Below are 25,377 nucleotides of genomic sequence, written 5' to 3' on the forward strand. Positions count from 1 at the left end.
GTGAGAACAGTGCTTGGTACATGGAATTAGTGAATGCTGCTACTATTTTTATTCTGTAAAAAAAATGCAAAGTGCAACAAATGACTAAACAAACAGGATCAGAACTATAAATACAGAGAACAAACTGATGGCTGCCGGAGGTTGGGGGAAGGGCAGGAGGGGTGAAGGGGAGTGAGAGGTTAAAGGCTTCCAGTTATGGAATGAAGAAGTCATGGGGATGAAAGATACAGCATAGGGACTATAGTCAATGGTATTGTAATAGTGTATGGGGACACATGGTAGCTACTCTTATAGTGAGCATAGCATAGCATAACGTATAGATTTGTTGACTCACTATGTTGTACACTTGAAACTATAGTGCCAACTATACTCAAAAAAAGTATTTAGAAAAAAATTTCTAATTAAAAAATTTCTTAATGAAAAGAAAGGCAAAGCACTTAATGAAGTGCCTAGTTGGTAATCAGTATTCTTTAAATAGTAACTGATTTCCCAAGTAACACAAACTGGATTGATTTTGTGGTTAGGGTCACTAATGAAACAAGTAACCTATTATAGACAACTAAGTTTTTTCTTGCTGTATTCATCAGTACTAATTATCTAAATTTAACTTCCAAATTGCAGTTTGGTGATATCCAGGGCCAGACCTAAATTAACAATAGTCTGTCCTTTGATAGAAGACTTTCATTCTCCTGTTCTCCCCAGACCCTCTCATATGTGCCTTTTATCCTTAAGAGTTCTCTGTTCTCATATCAGTATCTGCCACAAAATTTAAGCTAAACATATTTACATTAAGATTTGAAAGTTTAAGTAGGATTAACATTTAGATGTCCACTCAGATACCAATTCTGTTGGCAACCTAGGGGGTATTGCCCACTGTGAGATTCAGTGGGAAGAAATAACCCTGCCATGATTGATTGTGAGACTTGCCAAAGAATATGCCAGGTGATGTGGAGAATAGAGTGCCTGTAAGGTAGTGTGGTGAGACAAAGATTATAGACTTTGAAGCTAGACTGATTGGACTTATATCTATTTCTACTATTTATCAGCCATATGATCTTGACTAGGTTACATAATCTCTCTGGGCTTCAGATTCTTCATCTTTGAAATACATATAGATTTTATTTTTTATTTTTTTAAAGATGTATTTATTTATTTATTTATTTATTTATTTATTTATTTATTTATGATAGACATAGTGAGAGAGAGAGGCAGAGACACAGGAGGAGGGAGAAGCAGGCTCCATGCCAGGAGCCTGACGTGGGACTCAATCCCTAGACTCCAGGATCACGCCCTGGGCCAAAGGCAGGCGCTAAACCGCTGAGCCACCCAGGGATCCCCTACATATAGACTTTAAATATAAACTCGAAATCATGAGATATTATGTTCCCACTCTGTTTTTGGATATCATACAAAAAGAAAAAAAGATGAATGAAATAGTAAATAACCCTGAAAACTCCATTTCCAGCAAAACTAGGGGAATGATAAAATCTGCAAACTCTCAAAATATGCTGAGAAAAACATAAAAGTGCCAGTATAACCACACACTTTTTAAATGAGGAGCATACCCCAAAGTACCTTAACCTTGAGCCCCTATACAAAACAACTGCTACAGGATCTGGGGAGGACAGAAGCTGCCCAGGAGCAAGTACAAGAAAGAAGCACAGATAATAGCTAAATGGCTCGGTGAGGAAAGATCTCAGAACATGCACAAATCTACTTCCTAAGGTGAAGGATTCATTCTGAAGCATATAGCAATGAGAGTGGATACTGGGGAAGGAGAATAGGGTGTTGCCAACTAGGATGGCTATAGAAGTTCTGCTAGATTAGGTCTGATCCAGAGAAGAAGGTGAGGCTATATCAAAGGCCACTTGAAAGAACTCTGGTAATGCTGAAACAGCCTTTGGGTTTTGAGATTTGGAAGGCATGCCCCTTTGTCTTCTCCCTAGCATCTTTCTATAAACTATTGAGTATGAAATAGTAACTAAAAGCAACACAGCATAAATAGAAAGGTACAATAAGAAAAATATAGGTGAAAGCAGCAAAATGAGAATGCACAGATAAAAAAAATCACGATGAAGGAAGATCATAAAACAGAAATATAAGAACTCAAGAGAAGGAAGAGATGGCAAGATATTAAAGGGATATGAATTGTGAGCTTGTAGAACTCAGAAAAGGTGTCGTAGGAAAAATCATTTTTATAAATCAGGAGGAAATTGGAAGGAACACAAAAGGAGGTTAGAAATTATAGAAAATATGGTAAAAGCAGGAATGAAAAAACAGAACTGAAGATAAGTAACATATTTTAAAAGATTGCAGAGAAATGATAGATATAGAAGACAGTGGTGGAGATTAAACATAATTATAATAGTAATTTTTGAAGAGGAAACCCACAACTATAAAATAGAACAAATATTCAGGGATCCAATTCATGAAAACTTTGCTGGAGGGAACAGCAAATGGGCATACTATATGCCTGGAAACATTTATCCAGAATGGTTAATATGAAGCCATATCCTAATGAAATTTGTACTTCAAGGATAAAGAGCAGCAGTTTTGGGGCATGTTGGTTAAAAAAAAAAAAAAATTGAGTCACTTAGAGGGAGAAACAAAATTAGCTGCCTTCAGATTTTTTTTATATCCATACGTATAGATAGTGGAATCATATCTTGAATAAGATATTCAAGGAAAGAATACATTAGCAACGAATTTTATGTCCAATGAAATTTAAGATACAATGCTATCAACAGGGATGCTTTGGTGGCTCAGCGGTTGATCGTCTGCCTTTGGCTCAGGGCGTGATCCTGGAATCCTGGGATTGAGTCCCACACCGGGCTTCCTGCATGGAGCCTGCTTCTCCCTCTGCCTATGTCTCTGCCTCTCTCTCTGTGTCTCTCATGAATAAATAACAAAATCTTTATAAACCCCCCCCCCAAAAAAACAAACAAACAAACAAACAAAAAAAACCCAATGCTACCAACAAACAATTCTAAAAAGTCAAACATCCAGGAAATTTTCCCATGAATGTTTCTTGAGGAGATTAATACAGGATTAACTTCATCAAAAAGGAAATAACTGGGAAAATGACTCCAAAAGATTGGTTCTATTTACCAGGAGAAAATGTGGGAACAGAACTGCATATAAATTATGATATAAATTAATGTAGGAATGATACAATCATTCACAATAGGAGGGAAAAAGGGAATAAAAGACAGGAAATACATTAAGTTTGGTGATTGGCTCCTATTTAGAAGCTGGGAAATAATATTATCCAAAGCTGATAAAGCAAATAAAAAATACTATCAGGATACTTAATAATAAAAAGATAAATGCTAGGAAAGCTAATTCTATTGGCTAATATTAGATGGTAAGGGAGAGGGGAGGAGGGAGAAAAAGAAAGAGGAAACACTGTTCATAGGAAAGAAGTAATAGATCTAAGTAAAGAGGACTAGAGACATTGTGTATATTTATAATTTTAGAGGTAACAGAATAAAAATATAAGTCTTTCTTTCTAAAAGATAATTCTAAAGGTGTATCCCATAGACCTTGATATGCAGTATTTTAATTTTTGTTGTTTTCTAAAAACTATGTAATTTTTATTTGTATTTTCCCATTGACCCAAGTGATTTAGGAGAAAATCTTTACATTTTCCAATTAAAGGATTTTGTTTATTTTCTCATTTTGTTATTAAAATCTAACTTGTTAGCATTGTGATTAGAGAATGGTGTCTAATTTGTACTTCAGATTTTTAAAACTTAGTCTTATAAATTCTATTTAAATTAGGCCATAGAAAATAATGAATTGGTGTTATATTCTGGTAAAAATAGTCCAGTAGGAGAAAAACCACACACCAGTCTTAACTTATAAATATTATTTATTTATTCATGAGAGACACAGACTAAGAGAGAGAGGCAGAGACAGGCAGAGGGAGTTTAACTTATAATTATTAACGTGATGATTCTACATATATTATTCTTTGAGAATCCAGCAAACTTTCAAAATAATAATATCCAACCATCAAGTAGATTTTATTTCAGAAATGCAAGGATAGTTCAATAACAAGAAACTTACTGAGTAGCAAATCTTCAAAGACATTTGTCTTAAAATATCTTAGCTATTTGTTGTAAAAACTCAAAAATAGAATCAAAGGAAAATATATATGAAATATTAAAAACACACATAATAAAGTTTTTATTATTGCTCTTTCCAGTATTATTTCCATGAATAGCATCAGAAATTTGAGTTACTAGATAACAGGGGTTCTTGTTAAATGCAAGAAGAAGTTTTCTTTGGGCAAGGAGCAGCCTTGACATTCTACCACAGAGAAGTGGCACTTCCTTTGTGTAAGGATAGTCTATCTGGCATCTTCTAGAATGAAAACTTTCACATAGTATATGATTTATACACTTTAAGCATTGTAATTTTCATAAGAGCAGTGTTTCTAACATAGTTTATCTCTCAGATTGAGATATGTACACCCATAGAGGCAGATATCATTGGTCAAGCAAACTCAAAGTCACTGACTTGGGCCACCTGGGTGGCTTAGTCAAACAGCCGACTCTTGTTTTCAGCTCAGGTCATGATAATCAGAGTCCTGGGATCAAGGCCCTGAGTAAGGCTTCCCACTCAGCAGAGCAGGTGCTGGGGGAGAGAGAGGTTCCTCCATCTCTCCTCCCTTTCCCTCTCTCCACCTGTATGTTCTCTATCTTCTCTCTCTTTCTCTCTCTCCCTCCCTCAAATAAATTAATTAATCAAAAAAATTCACAGACTAAGCAGATCTATGTTTCAGGAGTATAAATTTTCAATGAAGATTGGAGATGGGGATAGTTAACTGATTTAGCTGGTCGTTCATGTTTTATATTAAAACAAACATAGTCATATTATGGAGTAAAATTAAAAAGTTTTTCCTAAATTTTAACTATAAAACATGAGAAGTCAAAGATATTTTTTGTGCTTTTATGGGGCCTCTTTAAACTATTCCTCCAAATTCCTGGAGATGCATATAATTCTAAACTGCTGTTAATAATGTTTTGGTGGAAGAGTTTGAGAGATGCTGTCATACTGTATCTTAGATACAAACATTTATTTATTTATTTTTTTGATACAAACATTTATAATAGTTAAAACTAGTATAAAACTACAACTGTTTTATCAATAAAATGATGGTTGTTCTAACTTAAAACACTTGAGTATTTTGTAAAGCTCTCTTCTAAGAAAATATTTTAATTGTATTGCTAGATTATGCATGAGTGATATTTTGCCACTATGTTTGCTATTTGTAATAAATATGAATTATCAAATATCTAATTTCCTATAAAAGAGAAATTACGATGATTCACAGTTTTTTGGCTAATCTTCAAAAACTTATTTTTTCTCATGTATCATGGTTATGAATTAATATTCTTTGACATTTCTTGTTGGAAATGATTAAATATGTACACAGATGCAAGTGGGAGATTTATAACCCCCTAAATAATAAAGGTCATATGGCTGACCAAACTGTTCTATATCTCTAACAAGGGATTCATTATTCTTTACAAAAATGTATTTAATTTTATAAGACTATAGAGACAAATGTGACATCTAATGAGATTTTGATGGGCAAATTCATTAATTTAGAAATTGTAGAACTATTTGCAAGGTGAGAATAGTAGATATTGAGTAGTGAATCAGACATAGAATCTGTCTTCCAAGAGTTTATAATTGGATAAGGGAGATAAGGAGTATACTATTAGTAACTTTGCAATAAAAATAAACTAATAAAGGCCTTAATTATATGAAATTTATATTACATAAAATCTATATTATGTGATAAATATTGAGAAAGTCTAAAAATGGTTTGGATAAAAATTACTGTGGAAGACTGAGAAAACAATGGAAGCAAGAGAAACTTGGAAGGAAAATAAAAAGTATATGATCATCAACAATTGGAATTTAAGTTCTCCTGTCCAGGAGATATCAAGGTGACTGAATATTCTTTCTGTAGCACACATAAGGTGTGAGGCATAGGGAGAACTCTTATGTGACTTGTAAATTCTCAGAAACCTGTAAGGGAAAAAAAAATAGCCTGCAAAATTATAGCTTAAAAGATTATGTGAACTTAATTTATAAAATGACTGCCAAGTTATAAATTTCTTTTGGTAATTGTGTCCCCTGTTCCTCTTTAACATAGAAGTCATAAAATTTTAAGTCCTAAATTAAAGAAGTAATATTCATTGGAGTACCAAATAAGATTCCGGAGAGAACAATTATTAAATTTGGGGTTTAGAGATACTGGGGTGTGTGTGTGTGTGTGTGTGTGTGTGTGTGTGTGTGTGCATGCATGGTTGTGGTGTATGTGTGTGTTTCAAATAACGGAGTATAACATTTTACTTTTTCTCTCCATTTCTCTCATTACCTGGAAATTGATAGAGCATGCTTATTTTAGGGATTACTGTTATGAGAATATATTCAAATATTTATATGAACACATGAATACATAAGAGTAAGATTCTTTCTCCTTCTCTCTCTCTCTCTCTCTCTCTTTCTTTTTAATTTCCAGGCATAGACATTCTTCATCAACTAGGCCTTGGAGGCAAAGATGTAAGACACTCATCATCAGTGACTGCTGTACCATCATCATCTACATCATTACCTCAGGGGGTCCACTTAACAGAATTAGGTGTCATTTTAACAAATGATGCTTATATTGAGTCACCTCTCATGAAAATTTTACCATTCAACTTAGAACAGCCATTTACAATATTAATTGGGTTGCAGTCACATAGAGTAAACAATGCATTTCTCTTCAGCATTAGAAATAAAAATAGACTGCAATTAGGAGTGCAATTATTACCTAAAAAATTAGTAGTATACCTTGGAGGAAAGCAGTCTGTATTTTTCAACTACAGTGTTCACAATGAGCGATGGCACTCATTTGCCATTACTATTAGAAACCAAGTTGTCTCAATGTTTGTTGAGTGTGGAAAGAAATCTTTTAGCAGAGAGACTCTTTCAGAAGTTCAGACTTTTGATTCTAACAGTGTGTTTACCTTAGGAAGTATGAATAATAATTCTGTCCATTTTGAAGGAATAGTATGTCAGTTGGATATTATTCCTTCTGCAGAAGTATCTGCAGACTATTGTAGATATATGAAACAGCGTTGTCGCCCTGAGATAAGCCTTCTTCATACAACCATCAAACCAGCTGAAATACTGGAAAACTCTCCCTTGCCCAAAAAATTTGGTGAAAAAGTGCTGTCAGAGGACACATTTACCAAAGGCAAAAGCATCCCAAATATGATAAATAATGATTCTGCAACAGTCCGTAAACAGCAAGGACTCCAGATGTCAAAGTCTCAGTCAGTGTCTCTTCATTCAAGCAATGTGTCTGCTGTGGATCTTGTAAACCATGGAATTCAGGCCAAAGAAATGATTACTGAGGAACATACTCAGACAAATTTAAGCCTGTCAGTGACCCATCATCTCCTTAATAAGGCGAGAACAAAGAGCAAGGAGAAATTTAGTTCTCTCCCAAATGTATCTGACAATGTCACACAACATAATGATAGAGTAACTGGTCTGCTACCATTTAAGAAGATATCATCTGTTCTTCCACATATAAAACAAGAAACAATGATCAATCTCAAGAAGGCTATTGCAGCAAATCTACACACTAATGAACTCATGGAACTGCAGCAGATTTTAAACACAACCTTATACAGAGTGACAGATGAGCCATCTGTGGACAATCACCTTGACCTGAGGAAAGAAGGTGAATTTGATCCTGATGCTACCTATCCCATCGAAAATAGCTATGAGACTGACCTTTATGATTATTATTATTATTATGAGGATCTTAATACAATGCTCGAAATGGAGACTCTAAGAGGGCCAAAAGGGGACCCTGGACCTCCCGTAAGTTGTTTTTAAAATCTGTCTTAATGTATTAACTATCAAAAAAAAAATCTCTAGACTGAATAATACAGAGCAGAACAGATATGTTTCAGAAATGTATCCTGCCTATAGTAAGTGAATTTATGGTTACTATAATGCATCCAACCAATATTTGGTTCAAATATTGTATTTTTGTTGTTGTTGTTGTTGTTGTTTTGGTAGGCTGAAAGGTTACTTAATTCTGGTAAAGTGGTGAGTAAGCTGTATGTTTTTCTTGTCCAGTTGAAACTTAAGCAGAATTTTTTTTTTTTTTTTATGATATTCACACAGAGAGAGAGAGAGAGAGAGAGAGGTAGAGACACAGGCAGAGGGAGAAGCAGGCTCCATGCACCGGGAGCCGACGTGGGATTTGATCCTGGATCTCCAGGATCGTGCCCTGGGCCAAAGGCAGGCGCCAAACCGCTGCGCCACCCAGGGATCCCCTCAAGCAGAATTTTGACTGTTAAATATAGATCAGCATTCTTTATAGAAAAAACATAGATTTAATACATAGTTATGTTAAGAGAAGGATATGAAACTTGTAATATACTAAAGAAAAATGCATTACATACATCAATTAAATTAATGATAATCATTATTAAACACATCTTTCAGCAAAATAATATCAAATGGATTAAAATGGAATATAAAAATTTATTTCAGGTAGAGATAATTTTATAGTGAATCACTAGAAAAAAGCAAACATATTATTGTTCTAAATGAAATAGTTTAGTATCTATTAAGAGTAACATATTTCATTGTATCTTTAATGATATAGTGCATTTACATTTATGAATTAATAAAAGCTCTAGGTACCTAATACAAAAAATAGCTAACAGCCCATCTGCGTATTCTATAAAAAAAAACCAGCCAAATCACTTATTTAATAATGTATAAACAAAACTATGAGATAATAGATGTTTTCAGCTCTGAAGCTCTTTTGTTGTGTAGGTGCAATTACAGATGAATAGTTGAAAAATTTCTAAATCATTTAAAACTTTAAAAAATCTATTTAAAATCACATTAGAAACATGTTTTTGCCTTTTATATTTGTATATCTTGAGTAATCTCCCATATGTGTTTAGAAAATAATTTTCTGGGCAGTCCCGGTGGCTCAGTGGTTTAGCGCCGCCTTCAGCCCAGGGCGTGATCCTAGAGACCCAGGATCGAGTCCTGCATCCGGCTCCCTGCAGGGAGCCTGCTTCTCCCTCTGCCTGCGTCTCTGCCTCTCTCTCTTTCTGTGTCTTTCACAAATAAATAAATACAATCTTAAAAAAATAATTTTCTAATTGCAAGCAGACTAAAATATATCTTAAAGTATTTATTTGATGAAAATAAAATTTGGGTCATTAGTTTGATTCTGGAAGCCATTGAATGGGAGAAGATGATGTCACTTGCTTAGCTTATGTTTCCTTTGTGGTTCTTGCTTAAAGTGATTTGATGGGTATTGAACAATTCTTATTAAATGAATATTTAAAGATTTTAAAATAAAATCTGAATAGTATATTATTATAGAGAAATAAAGTCTTTTCCACTATAGCAATTAATTATTAACATATTAATAATAAAAGTGAGCTACTGGGCAGGTCATATTAAACAAATAGTTATGAAGTCATTTACTTTCTTCAGAAAAAGTCCATATGATGAGATGAGTATTATGTTCTTCTATAAATCCCCAAATAGTCATTTGGTAAATGGACCAATAATATTTAACGGATATTTACTTAGTTTCTGCTATGGGCAAAGCAGGAACACAAAGTATGTGTAACACAGCCATGGATCAAAAGGAGCTTACAAACCAAGTGTATGGGGTACAAATGTTCATAACAGATATATTTTCTTTTTTAAAAAGATTTTATTTATTTATTAGAGCTTACACAAACAGAAGGAGGGACAGAGGGAGAAGTAGACTCCCTTCTGAGCAGGGAGCCTGACACGGGGCTCAATCCCAGGACCCTGAGATCATGACCTGAGCTGAAGGTAGATGCTTAACCCACTGAACCAGGTGCCTGAGAGAAATATTTTCTGAGGAGATCCATATGAAAGGTCACTTAAGGCGAGTTGTTCAGAATAAGTTCTTGTGAACAAAGTTGTAACTTAAGCCTCAAAGAATGCATAGATTTTGATAGGGGGAAGGAACTGGTCTATATTTTTATATAGGAAAAGTGGCATAGCAGCTATCATCTATTGAGTTTTTACTTTGTGACAGATGCTGTACCATGCCCTTTACATTCATTACCTTATCTTAAATTAACTCAGTGAGGTTGGTATTATTATCTTCATCTTTCAAGTGAAGAAACAGAAGCCTAGAAAAGTTAATTTACTTGCTCATAACCACATTGCTAATAAACGATGGAGCCCCAGGGTTTGAATTCAGGTTTTCTGCCTCTAAAGCTCAAACTCTTTCATGATGTTGGGTTGAATAATATTGGACAAATATAAGACCCAAGCTAGATGTTGTCCGGTTGTGGAGAGTTTTAATTGTCAAACTGATAGTTCTAATTTTATTTTGTTCTCTGGGGAATTTTGTAGGTTTCTGAACAGATACTAATAGGTAAGTCAGTCTGTTAGTGCCCAGCACAGACAAGAAGTTCCTGCTATCATCTTTTTTTTTTTTTTTTAAAGATTTTATTTATTTACTTATGAGAGACACAGAGTGAGAGAGAGAGGCAGAGACCTAGGCAGAGGGAGGAGCAGGCTCCCCACAAGAAGCTTGATGTGGGACTCAGTTCCAGGACCCCAGGATCACAACCTGAGCCAAAGGTTCAACTGCTGAGCCACCCAGGCATCCCCCTGCTATCATCTTGATGTTACAAGGGCTAGGACCTAATCTAGGATGATAGCAATGAAAATGAAGAGGAAAGGTAGGATTTAAGAGATATTTTGAAGAAAGAATTGGTAGAACTAGGAAATTAATTAGGCCTAGGAACCAAGCAGAAAGGAAGAGAATCAAAGACAACTGAAGTTTTAAGTCTGCGGTTTGAAGGAATGGTAATACCTTTACTAAAATCAGTAATTAAGAGAGGAAGTCAATTTTAGAAGCGGAAACTAAGTTAGAACATTGATAATTCTGTTGGAAATTCAGCTGTTGGAAACATTGAAGAAGCTGAAGTGCGAAAGAGAGATCAAGATAGAGATAACGATTTGAGACTCTTCCTATTAATATTATTATTAAAGCTATAGGGTTGGATAATTTTCAAAGAAAGGAGTTTGGCATAAGTGAAGAAGCAAATCATGGGGGAATTTTTGCTTTGGGATTATGGCAGACAAAAAGCAGAAATGTGAATGAACGGTCAGATGGGAGAGAAGAGTATAGTGTACTGTGACAAAAGCCAATGAAGAGTTTTGAGAAGAAATTGATCAGTAGTTCCAAAAGCTACATAGAAGTCAAAAAGGGTGAGGACTGAACAGTGGAGGAAATGGGTTCTTCTAATGAAAGCCACTGTTGAACTTCACAGTCCAACGTAAACATAGGGTAGAAGACTAAAGGTAGATTTTAAAAAAATCTAATGAAAGTATGAATGGTGATGAAATGATGAACTTTGCAGGGATTGTTGCTTCACTTCTTGAAGTAGATGTTACTGTGTGAAGTCTCTGAGGCCAGCCTGATTTCTCCTACTTGCGGTGATGATTTTTTCCATCTTATACCTTTGCAGTTCCTTCATCATCTCTCAAGTTCATTAAGCCTATTTAAGTCTGTATCAGGTTTTTTTTTTTTTCTGGTACTCCTTTGATATGAAGATTATTTTTATTTCATTATAGAAACATCTTCCATTATATCCTCAAATATTTTTCTTTTCTTTTTTCCCGTGTTCTTCTTCAGGCTCCTCAACAAACATATGTTGCATGTCCTTTGTGATATTAGATATAATCTCTACAAGCATGTCTATGTGTAATTGCTTTTTTTCTATTTCATTTTGTGTGAATTCAGTTATTCTGCACTCACATTCCTTTATTGATTTTTCAATTGTATTTGACATGGTTTTCGCCTATAATGGTTTCTTTTTTGCTCTTTTCATATCTTTCTCGAACTCTTCTGGTTCACATTTCATTACTCTTCATTGTTACTTTTATTTCTTGTAACTCTTCTTTGAGTTCTCTCTTTTTAAAAACTGTATATTTATTTGAGAGACAGCATGAGCAGGGGGGATGGGTAGAGAGAAAGGGAGAAGCAGACCACCCTTCCCCCCCACCCCCCCCCACCCCTGCTAAGCAGGGAGCCTGACATGGGGCTTGATCCCAGGGCCCTGGGATCATGACCGAAGCCAAAGGCAGCCACCTAGCCAACTAAGCCACCCAGGCACCCCTTGTGTTCTCTTTTTATAGAAAAATGGCATCTTGAAATTCTTTGCATCTATATGACTGAACTTTTTCTCTGTTGCATGGAGTAATTCCTCCTCTGATAAATAATTTTTTTAACAGATTTATTTATTCGTGAGAGACACACAGAGAGAGGCAGAGACACAGGCAGAGGGAGGAGAAGCAGGCTTTATGCAGGAGCCCGATGCAGGACTCAATCCCAGAACTCTGGGATCATGTCCTGAGTTGAAGGCAGAGGCTCAACCGCTGGGCCACCCAGGTGTCCCTCCTCTGATGAATAATTTTCATTTATTTTAAATGTATGTTTCTGTCCTCATACTTCCCCCGTCCCTCCTTGATATGTATGTATAAGTCACCTGCTGGTTTCTTTCTGGTTATTAGCCATTTTAAAAATAAAAACAACTCTAACTGGGCCACTATTTGTTTTGGGATAGTATAGGGAGAGGCAAAGGAAAGTTAGGTGGAGTGACACACAGTGTCAAATTTAAGTTGCTGCCTTTAAACACCATCTTACCGTATTTATTTTGTCCTCTGCCTGGAGACAGATCTTCTCTTATTTTCATGTACAATTTATTATGAAGCTCTTTATTTCACAGGCTCCTTAAGAGCCAATATGATGATTTATGCTCCTGTCTTTTACCCTCTTTCACCACCAGAAATCTCCTGAGGATAGGATGTTTGGTTGCAGGTCATAAAAATGATGGGTTCTTCCTTTTTAGCTCTACCTTCCTTACTCTGGGCTGTTTGGAGCTGGGTCTTCATTGGGCCATTAATCATACTGGCTATGGCTTTCTCATTCCCTTAAACCTCATCGTTGTAATCAAAGGATTTTTGGAATGAACTCTCAAGATTGATATGCTTTTAGATAACTGTAGCCTGTCCAAGTTTTGAGGTCTGAGGAGGTTTTTGGTTTTCGGTCATCTCTCAACATCTTTCCTTACACCACCGTTTCTCAGTATTTGGAAGATAATGTTCATATTTTGTGGTTTGTGGTTGTGGTCCTATCCCTGTTTTGTTGGAAATGATGTTTTTTCTTTTGGTGCTTTTTGTTGTTTTCAGTGGGTTTTGAGGGAGGGAGAGAAGTTTAAAAAATGTTCTCATTCTGCCATGTTTTATGAAAATTCTCTAGTGATCTTTTTGAAAACACAAATCACCTCACATCTTTTAGCTGCTTAAATTCTTCAGCGGCAAAAGAATAAAGCACTTATAATAAATGAAAGACTTTTTATTATAACCTATGTAGGTGTACATGATTTGGCTCCTTCTTACTTCTGCAACTTCATTTTGTTCCACTTCCCTTTATTCTCACTGAGTTTTCTTTTTAATTTCTCAATAAGACTATGCTTCTTCTTTGGTTTGTTTTGTTTCACTCATACCCTTATTCATTTCTTCCAATTTTCTGGAATTTTATTTTCTCTTCTTTTCTCTTATTTGTCTTTTTGGCCTAACTTAGCACTTCCTCAGAGAATTCTTCTGACATCACAAATAAATGAGGTGCACTAACTATGTGAATCTCTCTGTTGCTTGCTTTTCCCTCATATCACTAAGTAAAATGTATAATTATGTACTTATCTGTTAACATGTGTCTTTTTATCTGGACTGTAAGCTCCAGGAGGGCTTGATGCTTACTAATGTTTATTGAATGAGTGAATGAATGAATGAATGAAAAAAGGAATTTTAGACACAGGACTTCCAAGATTAATTAGCTAGGCATTCCTGTCTTTTAGAAGTTATAGTCTAGTAAATATATTTGCCTTAATATATATACTTATATACTAGTATTAATAGTAATAACCCTAGTAACTATATTATAACTAACATTAATTGAGTAGTTGATGTGTCCCATATACACCTTTAAAAAATTCATTATGGGGCAGCCCTGGTAGCTCAGTGGTTTAACGCCGCCTTCAGCCCAGGGTGTGATCCTGGAGACCCAGGATCAAGTCTCATGTTGGGCTCCCTGCATGAAGCCTGCTTCTCTCTCTGCCTGTGTCTCTCATGAATAAATAAGTAAAATCTTAAAAATAAATAAATTAATTAAATAAAAATAAAAAATTCATTATAGTTTACTGGTCAACTACTATATATCAGCCATAGTGATAGGTTTTTTTCTATCTAGTATCTTTAATGTTCACAATAACTCTGAAAGGTAGATTTTTATAATCATTAGTAATGATTATAAAAATTAAAAATAATCATAACTTATTTTTATAATTTTTTTTAAAGATGAGGAACTATGGCTTAAAAAGAGTAACTGATTTATCCAAAGTCATTTAGCTAGTAAATGATTGAGTAATGATTTGAATCTAGATTGGACAATTGCAAAACTATTGCTCTTTTCATTGAATTATACTTTCTCTTAATAATCAGTAATCTCAAAGTTAAAGGGCCATTTTTAGTACTTAACTTTATTTACAGAAAATAACTTATTCTCCTCAAACAAGACATGGCATATAAAATCAATTTACTTCCCTGTTTTCTAGAAATCCCTATTAATAATCTGTTCTCAAAGATTCGAAAATGCAAAATTGTGTAGAAAGCTAAAATTGATTTTTATTTAGTGCTTATTAAAGAACTTAAATATTTTAATCATGACATAAAATATACTTTCTTTCTTCCCCAGTACCTAATATTAATTACCTTTTCAATGTGAAAGGAATGGTGTTTCTTTTGTTGTAATCAGTGTGATAGGGCAATAAACCAAACTGGACATTCGATTTTAGTTTTCTAATCTTCTTATTTTTGGGACTTCAAGTCAATAGCTGTTAGCTTCTGATTATAACAACAACCATAACTGTGAAAAGAATTTCAATTTTTAAAAAAAATAAGTGGAAGTCAATCTTTGGTGGACACTAGTAGTAAAATACTAGCTGTTAAAATATTTGAAAACAACTCAGGAAGGAGAATGCCCTCAGTCGGAGGTTGAATAGATATAGTACTTATCTCTCAATATTAGGAAGTACATGAAAGGTTTTTTATTAAGTTAGGGAATAGGAGAAGGAAAAATACAATTAAAGGAAAGTGGACAGTTTGGAATATAAAAGAACAGTATGAAACTTCAAAATGATCATAACTTAAATAAAGGAAGAATTTTTCAAAGAGTAGTTAATTACAAGATTGAGAAATGAGAAAAATGAGGCTAAAAAGGAGGCTCATTAAGTATGCTGCTTGTTAATGATAGGGGTAGTACTTTAACTTTGATATGTCTAATTTCAATGTTCATACTATTCTTAAAGCAATATTTAATGGATATTTGTAAAATGGAATATGTGTATGCTCTAGAGACACCAAGAATCATTCCATGTCAGCAGAGTGCTCAGTAACAATAAAGTGAATGAAAGATGAATGAATGAATGTGTTAACCATGTCCCGAATGAACATTTATTCTGCCCCTAGCCGATTGTTAAAGTAAGTGAAAAAAGATGACAAAGTATTACATGAGGAGGTAAAATAGTAATTTCCAATTTCTTATTCGATGTATTTAATGAATAACATTTAAAGAACTCAGAACACTTTAAACACGGATCAACTTTTGCTTTCATACTTTGTTTTGCAAGCCATTTAAGTCTATAACTGACCTCCTGGTATGCTATATTCAGTGTAAGGCAGATTTATTACTGAGTATACTAGAAGGATCTCATAAGGGTTTAACACATTACACAGATTCTGGCTGTAAGTCTTTTAAAGAACATACTATGGTCAGTGCTTTAATTTTTCAGGGCAAGTCTTTTGAAATGTGTCTGAAAAAAAACCTGTAGTTGTTGGTCTCCAAACCCTAAATTGAATTCCGCCTTCAGTAGTAAAAGTAAAGTTAGGTAAAAATTACCCACAAAACTACTAGTTATGGTCCCCGTAAAAACCAGATACAGAGGCTGTAACCATAAGTCACAGACTTCCTGCTGCCATTTCTGGCCAGATTAAAGAGGACACTTGAGTTTCAACTCTCACCCCTGCTGATTAGGGTGAGTGGGATTCATGTTACTGTAAAATCGCCATCAGCTAGGAACTGGGGACTGCAAAAAAGCCCTAGTATGGGAATCTTAATGAGACTTGTGAGAAAAGATGCATCTATTATGCTGCTTGACATCTTGGCAATTGTTTTCCAAGGGTCCACCGGGTCCAGCAGGTATCCCAGGTCCATCCGGAAAGAGAGGTCCACGGGTAAGTAAATGGGCTCCATGTCCCACTTGCTGTTAGAATCAGTAACTTTGTGGTATGGTTTTCCTAGGATTGTACAGTATGTACTTCCTTTGGAAACCTGCCTGGGTCTTCAGACTTAGCCCTACCTTTGCCAATTCAAGAGAAACTCAGGAACATGTGCAGCTTGTTTATTTGAGTGTAAACACCCAGCCAGAGCATTCTCTGTGAACATGCCCAAGAAGGATTATCAAATTTGTAGATTAGTGCCTCTTTTGGTGCTACTTGTAACATTATTCTTAGTTATAAAGTGATCTCATCGGTAGTTGATAGTTCAAGGTGGGGTTCATTTGCTTTGGGAAATGAAGAGGAGTGGGCTGCCTTAAAATAGTACATTCCTGGATTACATAGTGGAAAATCCTGGAGCTACTGACTAGAAAAATAATTGTCCTGAGGAAAAAGCTGCCTTAAGGATCAGCAGTAGTTTCTCACATTACGCAGGTCCAACAAAAGATTTACTGCTGTGTTAAAATTTATTTCTTTCAAACTTAAGAAAATAAATGTGGACTTTTACTACCAGAAATTCTTCAAAGAGCCAGAAAAAAGATTGGGACTGTGTGTTATAAAGACAAATGCACATGCCTTGTACGATCCCCTTTCTTTCTATCCTGATTTTTATCTATCATGCAAACAATACGATGAGAAATCATCCTGAAATATTACTGTGAGTCGTCCATATTGACAACAAAGTCTTCTTGGTATGAGGCCTCAGATGAATGCTCACTGGCTGTAGTGGTTTAGCATTTGGTTTATTTCTCTATACTTGATGACCTATCATGTTCCTTTCAGAGCCTCTCATCAGTGTGCTCACTCTTCCATAGCTGGCAGACCACTTCCATGCTCCCAGTTCCTGTCTGGATCCTTCTTTTCTGTGGGACTGGATCTCTCTTTGTGCTAATTCCACTCCCTTTCCACTACTGATTCTGTTTTTGCACAGCATGACCTTCAACGTTTGAGTCTCCATCTATTCCCATGATACAGACGTTTCCTTCTCTAGTTTCTATCTTTTTTTAAGTTTATTTATTCAATCCTTTAGGAAAGAAATGGTATTCCTCTTCTCAAGGCTAAATATTACACCTGTGTTCCAAATTTTGTCTCCTTTCCATTCTTTAAAGTAAAACTGGCAACTTCACATTTTTTCTCTCACTAGATTTTATCTCATTTGGGGACAACCAACAAATTATCCTTAAAAAAAGACCTCATACTTCCACTGATATTAATTTTTTCTAAAGTTATTGTCCTAGCTCACGGTTGCACTATTGAACTTCGTAAAATAAGCATTTATGCCCTTGTCCAACATCTCATCAGTAACTCATTGTAAATCCTCATAAATTTTTCCATCTATTTATTTATTTATTTATTTTAAGTTACAAAGGACATATGTCATAATATCTAATCTTGTTCCCTTAGTTTTAATCTTGCTAGATCTACCTCCAGTATTGCTTTTGCTAATGCCCCTCTCCTTTTTGAAACACAATGCTCTATTAATTCAGAATGGAAAAGACAGAAAAATAAGTAATTATTAACTATATGTTGTATGTTAAGCTAGAGGTATGGCTAAAGAGCTCAGAAGTGGGTACCAAACCCAAATGAATATAGGGGTCTGGAGACCTGGAAGGCCTTCTGGAATTGAATCATAGTTCCTCTACTTGCTGTTTTCTGTAAGCTTAAGTTTCTTCATTTGTAAATGGGAGTTAAAATAACCACCTTGCAGGATTGTTATGAGGATCAGTAATAAGAAACAGAAAGCATTAAAACAGTTAATCTATGAATAATTGGTAAATAAAGCAGTTATTGACAGATATTTACTGGGTATCTCAGATGTTCCAAGTACTATCCTGGGTGATATGAAAAACGATCCCTTTTCAAAAAAATTTCAATCCTAGCACTAAATGGCACATATTGTAAGAGAGATTAAAATAGCAATAAAATATTTAAATAACAGGTTAGAACAGTGTAAGAAATATCCTAAAGCAACAAACAATTAATTGCAAATGAACTTTACATGTAGGAATTTCTATGGAAGTTAGTAGGAAAGAGAAACCACTTTATGATGGTGTAGCTAGGATTAAAAATGAGGTGGGATCTTAGTTGACACTTGAAGAATGATTTGGGCAGTAGTAGGGGGGCAAAGTGAAATAAAGTAAGTCTTTAAGGCATATATAATGGCATAAGCAAAAACCCAAGTGCAGAAAGGGTTAAGGTATGTTGACAGAAGATTAAACATTTGCACTTTGTTATTTTTAGACTTCTTATTCTGCACAGCTTTTAGAAGTAGCACTATGCAACATGGCTGGAGATAGGGGTGAAAACTAAAAGAGGTAAGCATCTCAAGGCAGTGTTTTGAATCAAAATACGGAAAAATCTAGTCCTTTTTAATAATTAGCATAGCTTTCTTTTCTAAGAGTGAAATATCCAACATCTAGGAAAAGATATATAATTTTATGAAAAAAAAGATAACATTCATTTTAATGAAATTATGCTGTGTGATATTTGTTTGAATGTTACAACAAATACTACCTGTTACTTGTATCTAGATCTGTTCTAAGAGTGATATGACATTTTTACTATTTGCAGGGCATACCGGGGCCACATGGAAATCCTGGGTTACCTGGATTGCCAGGTCCAAAGGTGAGTGATGACTAGTGAGTATCACATTATTTTCCTGACATTATTAAAGAAGGTCCTTAATTTTTTTTTAAATTGAGATATAATGAACATAAACATTAAAACTATTTCAAGAATATAACACAATAATTTGACACTTGTACATACTAAAAATGATCACCACAGATAGCCACCATCTATCATCATAAAAAGTTACAAATTTTTTCTTATGATGAAAATTTGTTTCATGATCCACTTTCCTGGCAACCTTCAAATATGCATGCAGTACCATTGACTGTAATCACCATGCCACAAATCACATCGCCATGACCTATTTATTTCACAACTGGAAGTGTGTACCCCTTCCTCTAGAGGCTCCCATAACCACCACTCTGTTCTCTGAATGCATAAATTTTGTTTTATGTGTTCACCTGTTTTGCTTTTTAGATTCCACATGTAAGTAAGATCATACATGTGTATGATATGTTTGATACATATACATTTGTCTTCCTCTTTCTGGCTTGTTTCACTTAGCATAGTGCCCTTAAGGTCCATCCATGTTGTCAGAAATGGCAAGATTTCATTTTATATGGCTCAGTAGTATTCTATTGTGCACGTGTGTGTGTGTGTGTGTGTGTGTGTGTATTTATACCACATCTTTATCCATTCATTCACTGATGGACATTTAGGTTCTTTTCATATCTTGGCTATTGTAAATAATGCTGCAATGAACCACAGCACAGGGGTGCATATATCTTGATGAATTAGTAGTTTTTTTTTTTTTTTGATAAAATAAAAGTAGAATTGTTGGATCGATCATATGGTAGCTCTATTCACTTTTTATTTTATATTATTGACTATATTCCCTGTCTTGTATTTTTTATCTCCTTATTAACTCGTTTATCTTATAACTAGAAGTTTAAAAAATTTTTTTGACAAAACTCCATACTGTTTTCCACAGTAGCTATACCAATTTACATTCCTTCCAACAGTGCGTGTGGGTTCCCTGTTCCCCATGTCTTCAACAACACTAGTTATTTCTTGTCTTTTTGATAATAGCCATTCCAACAGGTATGAAGTGATAAGTCATTGTGGTCTTGATTTCCATTTCCCTAATGACTAGTGATATTGAGTAGTTTTTCATGTGCCTGTTTGCCATCTGTATATCTTAGAATAAATGCCTAATCAGCTCTTCTGCCATTTTTTAATCAATTGTATTGTTTTGTTTTGATGTTGAACTGTTGAATTTGGATATTTAATTTGGAAATATTTTCTCTAATTCAGTAGGTTGCTTTTTCATTTTTATGATGATTTTCTTTGCTGAATCTTTTCAATTGATATATTCACACTTGTTTATTTTTGCTTTTGTTGCCTTCACTTTTGGAGTCAGATCTAAAAATAGCATTGCCAAGAATGACGTCAGGGAGCTTACTGCCTATGTTTTCTCCTTGGAGTTTTATGGTTTCAGGTCTTAAAGTCTTTAATTCATTTTGAGTTTATTTTGTGTATAGTATAAGAGAATAGTCTAATTTCATTCTTTTGCATATGGCTGTCCAGTTTTCCCAACATCATTTATTAAAGAATCTGTCCTTTCCCCATTGTATATTTTTGCCTTTTGATTAACTTTTGTAAGTTAATCAGCTGTATATGAATGGATTTATTTCTGGGCTCCTTATTCTGTTCCATTGATCAATGTGATTATTTTTATGTTAGTAACATATTGTTGTCATTATAGCTTTATAATATAGTTTGAAATCAGGGAGCATAATGCTTCCAGCTTTGTTGTTCTCCTAAGATTGCTTTGGTTACATACAAATTTGAGGATTATTTGTTCTATCTTTGTGAAATGTGCCATTGGAATTTTGGTAGTGATTGCATTGAGTCTGTAGATTGCTTGGTTAATATGGACATTTTAATAATATTAATTCTTTCATTCCATTAGCACAGAATATCTTACATTTATTTGTGTCTTCAATTTCTTTTGTTCATGATGTAGTTTTCAGTCAGCATACAAGTCTTTCACCTCCTTGATTAAATTTATTCCTAGGTTTTATTTGTGACAGATGTTAAAAATTACCACTGTATCTTAAATTCATCCAATAAACTTGCAGGGTGTGGTTTTATTAAAAATTTTCCTAGATATTTACCATGCATTTTAGATTAACCAAGATCAATAGAACAGTCAAACTTTATAGTCCTCCTATAATTTTTTTTCAGGATAATGCAAAAAATGTGGAGCATGCTGTCTTGACAATAAATTTTGACATATAATCATAGGATTTATTTTCCTTTAGGGAATAAAGATTTCTTCTAATTAAGAAATTTTAAAGTATAAAGGCAATCCCAAATGTTTTTTCTCAGTTATTATTTAGCAAGAATAGCAGAGGTAGAATTGTTGGTTTCTAAGAAAATTATTTAAAAAGTCATCTTGTTTCTTGCAAAAGAAATAATCTACTTCAAAAGGAGGTTACCTGAATCTATGGAAAGAGCAAATTAAGGCAATTGCAGTTTAAAAAGATTTAACTGAAATAGAAAATGCAATGCATAATGAACTCTCTATACAAACATATTTGGATTAATGCACTTCCTAATACCAGGTTATCTCTCAAAATAGTAATTAATTTATAAAATACGATCTGAAGGAGGAATGGAATTGAAAGACTATGAATTCATTTAGCAATGGTAACAAAACATGTCTATTCCAACGTTCTAGCTTATTCTGTGGATACTTACAACAACATATGAAGATAAACTGCATGAAGAGTGAAACTGATCTCTAGTCCTGAGAACTATGTTAATTTGTTAAATAATAGGATGAAGTGCCACATGAAATGATTTAGTGGCTACATCACCATTTTTTTCAGCATAAGTAAGACTAATATGATGCCAATTGAAGACTATTGAGCTCATTAACTAAAATCATTAGCTGAAATCAAGAAACTAATGGTAGAAATAATGTCCTTTTAAAAGAATTACAAGAAAGTAAATTCCACTTCTTATTTACTAGAGAGAATAGCTTTTTTTTTCTTGTCAGCAAATGCCATCTGGGTTCACAGTTTATCATATTCCTATATTTAATGAACTTTATTTGCAGGCTGATGGATATTTTTATTACTATTAATTAAACATATGATTAATTATGCAGTAGATATTTAAATATGAGTCATGAATGCAGAGTCTATATCTTCAGACTACCATATACTTATAATTCTAGTCCAGGCAATCTATTTGTGGTAAAGATAGTTTCTTTACCAAAAACACTTCTTAAAGGAAACTTAAAACCTTCCCATAAACATTCACAGTTTATATTACTTTAGTCAAGGCCAATAGTTCCTTCAAATTTAATCCAGTTATTGAGAAAGACAAATACCATATGATTTCACTCACATGTGGAATCTTAAAAAAAAAAAAAAGTAAACGAAAAGCAGAATTAGACAAATAAATACAGAGAACAAACTGATGGTTGCCAAAGGGAAGGGAGATGGGCAAAATAGGTGAAGGGGAGCAGGAGATACAGGCTTCCAGTAATGGAATGAATAAGTCATGTGAATAAAAGGCACAACATAGGAAATACAGTCAGTGATATTATAATAACATTGTATGGTGACAGATGGTAGTTACACTTGTGGTAATCATGGCATGATGTATAAAGATGTTGAATCATACTGTACATCTGAAACTAATGTAACATTGTGTGTCAACTATACTAAAAAAAAAAAGCTTTAAAATTAAATTAGATAAAAAAAGTCTTTGCCAATAAAACAAAAAATCCATGTTTAATCCAGTTATATAAATCATCTAACCTTAACAAACTGCAATAACAATGTCCCATTAGTATTATTAAATCAAATGTTATTAACAATAATATTGAATCCCAGAGAATAATCTTAGTGCTATTTCTATTCTTGGTTTTGACCCTATGTCCCCATGTCTTCTAAACTAGAAGTCCCATTTTCCTTATATGTGAATAAATAAATGAATTGAGCATAGATGCTGACCCATTTTAAGAATTTTTGCTGAATCAAATTGCTATGAAAAATGTTCAGTCCAGCATTTTGAAAATATAAAGTATGTTAAAAGGCTGAAGACTACGTTACCTCTGTTATTCTGGTCAACACAGGGACCATCTTCTAAAGGACGAGACAAAATATCATGATCCTTTCCTTTGATTCTGTGCTTGTGATTTCAGCTAAAATATGACTTAAATGTATTAAAAGTGTTTCCTTCTGGGTATCAAAGACAATTAGAGTCGTGTCGAGAAGGATTCCAGGGCCAATTTGAAAGACTTCTACCAGCCAAAGAGCGATGTGGTTTGAACATAATTAAGGATAATAAGTTCAGTGGATTGAATCACATCAAGTATCTCTAAATACATGAGTTATAATGATGCTAAATACAGACAAACTTTCACTGGTCACCTTTAGAGAATGCTAAGGAATTACATCTCTGAAATTATCAAATCCTCTCACACCAACTGCGTATTCAACTCTGAGTTAGTGTCAGACCCACAGATTTAAGGGCTCAGTCCCTCAGGACAGTCTGCACTTGAGATGCCAGCCACAGAGGAGTTGTCCAGACTACTCATATTTCTGTCTGGCTGACAACCAATTCAGGGGTTCCCACAAACTCCCACTCCCCCAGGTTTGGTACTGCCTTAGGACAGCTCACAAACTCAGGAAAACAAGTTTCCCAGTTTCAAGTTTCCCAGTTTATTATAAAGAATACAACTCAAGAAGAGCTAAATGGAAGAGATGTATATGGGGCAAGGTATGGAAGGTGGGGGGCTTAGAACTTCCATGCCCTCTCCAGGTAATGCCACTTCCCTGGCACATCAGTGTGTTCTGTTCACCAACCTGGAAGCTCTTGGAATCTCTTTGTTCAAAAATTTGTGTGGCTCAATCTCTCACCCTACCCCCTGCTCCTAAATTCCCACCCTCTAGCCACTTGTTTGCCTTTCTGGTGACTAGCCCCCATCCTGAAGCTATCTATGGGCACCACCCTGAGTCACCTCATTAGCATAAGCTCAGATGTGGTCGAAGGGTATTGTTATGAATAACAAAAGACACTTGTATGACTCAGGAAATTCCAAGGGTTTTAGGAGCTCTGTGCCAGAACCCAGGAACAAAGACTAAATATATATTTTTATTATGCCACAATATATCATTATTTTGAAAAAATGATAAATAGAAGAAAAAGTAAGGGAAAAGAATAAAAGTTTTCTTATAAAATTATCTTGCTTTTTTATAGAATGTAACCTCAGGACAACCGAATACTTGATGAAGGGTAGTTTCTCTTTATAGAAAAAGCTAGGAAATGAGGAAAGCATGTTAGAATGTAAAATTACCATTTTTGCAATCCTGATGAGGAAAGGGTTGAAAAACTACAAAAATAACCCAGTAAATCCAAAGGCCTTGAGGCAGGAGGCTGCTTGACAGTCTTTGAGATAAATCCTAGAAGATGGGTCAGAGAGATAGCCAGAGCCAGATTATGTAGGACCTCGTGATGCAGATTTCTCACCTTTAGTGCCAGCTGTTCTTGGGTCACAGTTGCTTTGAGGATAGAGAAGTAGACCAGACAAAGAGTGGTGGCCAGCAAAGCAAAGTTTATTGAGCAATAGTACAAAGCTCCCGGAGAGGGAGGGGACCGGAGAGGGTTGCCCTGAGAGTTTCTAAGTTTAGAGGTTTTTATGAGCTCTTTAGCAGAACTGTCTTAAGCAATCCTGGTGTGCTGAGTTGAGCCAATCAGGGCGTTGGTCGTGTATCTGCCTACCTATCAGGTTAATGTCTAAGTGCGCATTGTCTTTTTTGCTGACATTAATGAAGGATAGGCACAAGAAAGGCAGGCAGGGTAAGTGCCCCCACCTCCCCATCTCCCCAGGAAACCAACCTTAAAAGGATTTTACACTACCCTGGAAGGAGCCCTCCATCCTTTCCCATGTGATAGGTAGGTGACAAAAACCCAATGGGTGACAGGCACATGGAGGGTATATCAGATTAAAACAGCCCACCAATAAGCTCACAAAAAACCCTAGGTAGATAAATGTTATCATCCAATTTATTTTGTAGGAGGATGGTTCTGGTTTCATGTGGAGAATAGAGTAGGATAGAGAAAAGGTGGAAATAGGGACACCAGTTTGGAGACTACTTCACTGGTCTACCCAAATCCACGTCTTTGGTGATGATGGCATGGGGTAGAGTGTAAACAGTGCAGGTGGTGTGAAGTGATCATACACATTTTGAGGTACAGTCAGTGTGATTTGCTGATGAATTACATATGTGGCATAAGAGAGCAGAGTCAAAGATAATCTGTGTCTTAAGCAGTGGAATACTGGTGTTGTGGGAG

General features: G+C 34.8%; 1 protein-coding gene across 13 annotated transcripts in view; it reads left to right on the plus strand.

The window, feature by feature from the left end:
- Window positions 1-25,377, plus strand: part of COL24A1 (collagen type XXIV alpha 1 chain) — a 387,560-nt gene that overhangs the window by 18,273 nt on the left and 343,910 nt on the right. For 7 of the 13 annotated variants that reach the window (XM_072754694.1, XM_072754691.1, XM_072754695.1 and 4 more), the window contains 3 exons: window positions 6,539-7,893; window positions 16,339-16,392; window positions 19,006-19,059. In XM_072754694.1, coding sequence (XP_072610795.1) covers window positions 6,539-7,893; window positions 16,339-16,392; window positions 19,006-19,059 — 1,463 coding nt within the window. Of the gene's footprint in view, window positions 1-6,538; window positions 7,894-16,338; window positions 16,393-19,005; window positions 19,074-25,377 lie in introns of those variants that run through there. The other 6 variants (XM_072754699.1, XM_072754701.1, XM_072754698.1 and 3 more) reach the window with 2 other exon arrangements.

The sequence above is a fragment of the Vulpes vulpes genome, chromosome 3 (genome assembly GCF_048418805.1).
Source record: "Vulpes vulpes isolate BD-2025 chromosome 3, VulVul3, whole genome shotgun sequence".
Lineage (NCBI taxonomy): Eukaryota > Metazoa > Chordata > Mammalia > Carnivora > Canidae > Vulpes > Vulpes vulpes.